The sequence below is a fragment of the Osmerus mordax genome, chromosome 7 (assembly GCF_038355195.1).
Source record: "Osmerus mordax isolate fOsmMor3 chromosome 7, fOsmMor3.pri, whole genome shotgun sequence".
Lineage (NCBI taxonomy): Eukaryota > Metazoa > Chordata > Actinopteri > Osmeriformes > Osmeridae > Osmerus > Osmerus mordax.
The window spans coordinates 7,389,689-7,394,023 of record NC_090056.1 but is presented as its reverse complement, the minus strand read 5'-3'; the positions used below and the strand labels follow the sequence as shown (position 1 = coordinate 7,394,023).

Below are 4,335 nucleotides of genomic sequence, written 5' to 3'. Positions count from 1 at the left end.
GCAGTGTCTAGACTACAAGAGTAGCGATTCCATTTAGTGGGCACTAAGCAGGTTATCATGTCCCTCCTTTTCTGTGCGTGTCTGAGATGTAGTTTCTAGCTTGTGTGCTTACTAATGCTCAAACGCGCACTCTTGGAGCTATTTGGTCCGTCTATTGAGTGTGCAATGTAAGTGTGTGCATCGTATTTATCCCATTCTCCAAACTTCAACTCAATATTTCTACAAAATACATTGATAATTTCAGCATTATGCATTTTACTAGATGTGTCAAATATGATCCAAATTAAGTCTCCCAATAAAAGTAAATCAATAGTCTAGCCATAGGCTGACGCACGCAGGCCCACTCCCTAAATTCCCAAATGGTGTAATCAAAAATACCTGTTGGCTGGTTCACTTTACTCAGTTCATTAGGGCTTTAATAAAACCGCCACCATAGTCTGTTGATTATTTTGCTTTATTTCAGTATTTTTATATTAATGATACACAGGCCCAACATCACTGTCATCTTTTAAAGAACAAAACACCACATTTTAAGCGAATAATTTAAAAGAGTGTTGACATTAAAGCTAATAAAGTTGTTTGGGCAGTGTACAGAAAATAGCAGCGGGAAAGGGTAAAGAAGATTGAAACTTAACATATTTACAGTCAAGAATGCACATTGCATAGTCTGTACAAGAAATACATTATTACAGGTTTAACAGGTCACAGTTTTCGATGTTAAAATGTGGGCTTAGCCAATTAAAGGCGACTCTGTCTGAAAAGAAAATAAGCTACTGGTACACTAGGCTATACAAGGACCAGAACATTTCAGATTGCCTATATCATGGCTTTCAGATTGTAACATTTTATAGAATGTTCAAATAATAGACCCACCCATGATGTGTCGCCTACAATATCCAAAGAACACAATTAAGAATCTGATAAATAGACGCAAATTATAATAGTCGAAAACAACATATACATGATTATCCTACTCATCCGTAAGCCTGTATGAAATACAAGTTCCGTGTGGTTACAGGAAAATGGCGAAGTAGCCTGTAGACTACTAACACCCAATGTTTGAGAAACAAACAGGCTCAGCTCGTAACCTTTTGTTTGCATTAGCCATTATTGGTACACATAACTTGACTTTGTTGTCAGCCATGTTGAGAACTCTATGAGAATGGAGTGTCTTTTACCTAGGACTAATTTTGACGTGAGCCGTCTGTTCACAAAAGAGGGTTTCCGGAAAAATATTGCAAGCGATCTCTGCTTAATTTCTTTTCTTTCATTCTTCGATTCTGAAACCATATTTTAACTTGTCGGTCAGTAAGGTTCAGCATCCGGGAAAGCTGCAGTCGTTTCTCCTTGTTGATGTAAACATTAAAGAAAAATTCCCGCTCCAATTCTCGAATCTGAAATTTGGAGTATGGACACCTCTTCTTCCTTGTACGAGGGGTACCTGAATCTGTCACAAAGGAAGAGCCATAATCAGTTACTTTGCATCATAAAATGCATTAGCTTTAGTTAGCCAACATGATGATGCTATTTATGGATTAATGCACGTTATGGAAATTTGAGTGTCGACTATACCATTTTAGTCACCATCCTACACTTTTGCGTGTAGGCTACCAGATAAATCAGCTATAACGAGTGTTAAATGTTCCAACCACGAAGCGAAGAATATCATCTTACGTGATGTAAGTACGTGTTTATCTGTCACATACATTAAATAACAAAACAGTAAATCCCCACAATTTGCCTTCGATTTATTTGGAACTAATAATTCAATTCAAACACTAAAGTGGCGGATGAAAAGAATGGAATAATGTTTACATGAGATGTGAATCATTAATACTTGCAGTCTCGTATAGCCCACATTGGTTTTAGATATAACCAACCCATCATAGTTTTTAAAGGACATTAGGGAGGTTGAAAGAATTAGACTACAAACAATAATCCTCTTTAAGTCGTGAAGCATTATTAGGCAACATTACGCACCAGTTTCATTGGCACCAATAGGGCCTGAGTGTATCAATAGGCCTACGGATCTAGAATGGAATTGACTTTAATTTCACCAAACTTTAAAGGTCGAGGAAAATAGTATGTCACAATGATTTTGGACCTGAATTTGATACTGGAAACTGATAACACAAGGATTGGTTTTGATATAAAGGTTTTGTACTTCGCAAAGAACACTTACTGCCTGATTCATGCATACTCCATAGACCATAACATTTTTTTAAGGCTGATTCGTCTAGGCAGGTATCTGAGATTTGACTCCGAAGTAATCACAATACTTATTAAAACTTACCTTGAGACGGATTGATAAGCTACAGGTTATATAAACAGAGAGACGTACATGAACATAGGCAGAAAGAGATAGGCTACAAATATATCGACACACACACAGAGTTAGACACACACTCACACGCACAGATTATTATAGATATATAGATGTATAGATGTATAGATGTATAGATGTATAGATGTATAGATATGTAGATATGTAGATATGTAGATATGTAGATATGTAGATATGTAGATAGACACCAAACCACCAAAAAGTGTTAGATCTCACAGTATGTCTTAAAGTGGGCATAGCTATAGTGCTAAAAGAAAATTCACATGACGCCAAAAGCAATGTTCTGCCCAATTGGTTTTTACTCTTGACAGCCCAACAAGAAAATCCCTTAAAATGCCCAACGCAAGTTCATGATCAAAGTTAGCATTTGTCACAATAGCGCGCTCTTAAAATTTCACAGACTCCACGATAGAAGCGTCTGTGTATAACATCCTTTTTTTTCAAAGCGCTTTCCCATCGTAAAAATTCTTCTCGTTGGAAGAAAGAGCTTTGTAGGTTATAATAAAATCCTTTGAATGCTTATAAAACTCCACATAAAATCTGACCGACAAAACACCGGGCTAGTCCCCTAACCTTTCCCCATTTACAGCTTCGGTACCTACTCGAGTGGCTGTTCTTGCTAGTGTTGCCTTCCTTGGTGGCTGTAGAAGTACATGAGCCTGAATTTGTATGTTCCTCCTCATCTTCGGCGTCCTTCTCCTGATCTTGTGCGCCTGGTAGAGCGGTGTTCTGCTGGGACTCGCTCTCAAGCTTGTTCACTTCGCCTTTTTGTAAACAACTGTCTGACTGATTGTCCGTGCTGCAATATGCGGTCTCAAAAAAGCGATCGAAACCTTGAGGGAGGACGTTGTTTTTCCCCACGCCGGAGTAAAATCCTGTCGAGGGGTGATTGGAACTCGGATGGTGGTGGTGGTGGCTGTACACACTCTCGTTTTTCATAAGCATTTCTGTCATGGTGGATGGCGGAAGGCAATCCCTGTGCACCAGATCTTCTCCTGAATAGCACGGAGCATAGTTGCTTCTATGGTGCCATTTACTGGAGGGGTCCAATCCGTAGGAAACTTCCCGCACCGGTTGTACTTGTGACAGATTTGTGGAATATGGGTAGCTTATTTGCCGCGACGGGGCCTGTGGAAGAAAAGAAGAGACGGCTGAAAATTCAGGGACGTAGTAGGTGCAGCTGGGGAGGTAGATGTTCGAGGCGCAGCCTGTTCTGTCCCCAAATTCGGATGTCCGGTCTTTGCGCGTCTGGGAGCAGAAGTTGCCCAGATTCACCGAGTTAAACATCTTTCCCTCGTACTCCGTACTATAGATAGATGTTTTGGATTCGAACTGCAGAAGGGGAAAAATTGGGAAGGCGAGATGACGCGCAATCCGTCTAAGTCGCCCCGAGACACGTGATCGAAAGTAGATATTGTCATATATCAATTTGGAACACTTGGATGTGTAGGAGTGGTTCGCTTAGGTAAGATCTAGGAGGTTCAAACGATTAATTTTCAAAACACCACAGGAGCACTAGGAAAACTAGTAACAGATTCCTGTTTGTTGGCTTATGCCATTGGCAATTACAAAGAGAACATTATGTGTTTACGTACACTATATGGTTAGTACTAGCATAGCATAGCATAGGAATCTGCCTCTAATAGGCTAGACCATAGAGTGGCCTACTGTAAAAGGTATAGCCTTTACACAGGTAAGATGTATTGTTTATTACTACAATGATCTATAACAACGATATGATTGTGGTGCTACTATTATCATTATGAAATACCTTGTATACTCTTTATACTACTAAATAATAATAGTAGTGGTCTTATAGTAGTACTTTTACCAAAAATATGGTAGGCTGATACTAATAATATTATTAAATTGACTACCAAAACCGTATTACAAAAACAAATACATAGGCCCTCTAGTTAACAATAATCTTATGTCAAAAGCTTATGGCAGATAAGATCAATAATATTTTATAAGTATAATTTTCTTTATAG

The 4,335-nt window shown here is 38.8% G+C and overlaps 1 protein-coding gene across 1 annotated transcript; it reads right to left on the bottom strand.

Moving 5' to 3' along the window:
* Positions 1–447: 447 nt before the first annotated feature.
* On the bottom strand, positions 448–3,765 carry hoxc11a (homeobox C11a). The gene is given in 3 exon segments (XM_067240089.1): positions 448–1,447; positions 2,947–3,735; positions 3,738–3,765. Coding segments are annotated over 3 exon segments (1,056 nt in total). The 3' UTR covers positions 448–1,208.
* Between the last annotated feature and the right edge of the window lie 570 nt (positions 3,766–4,335).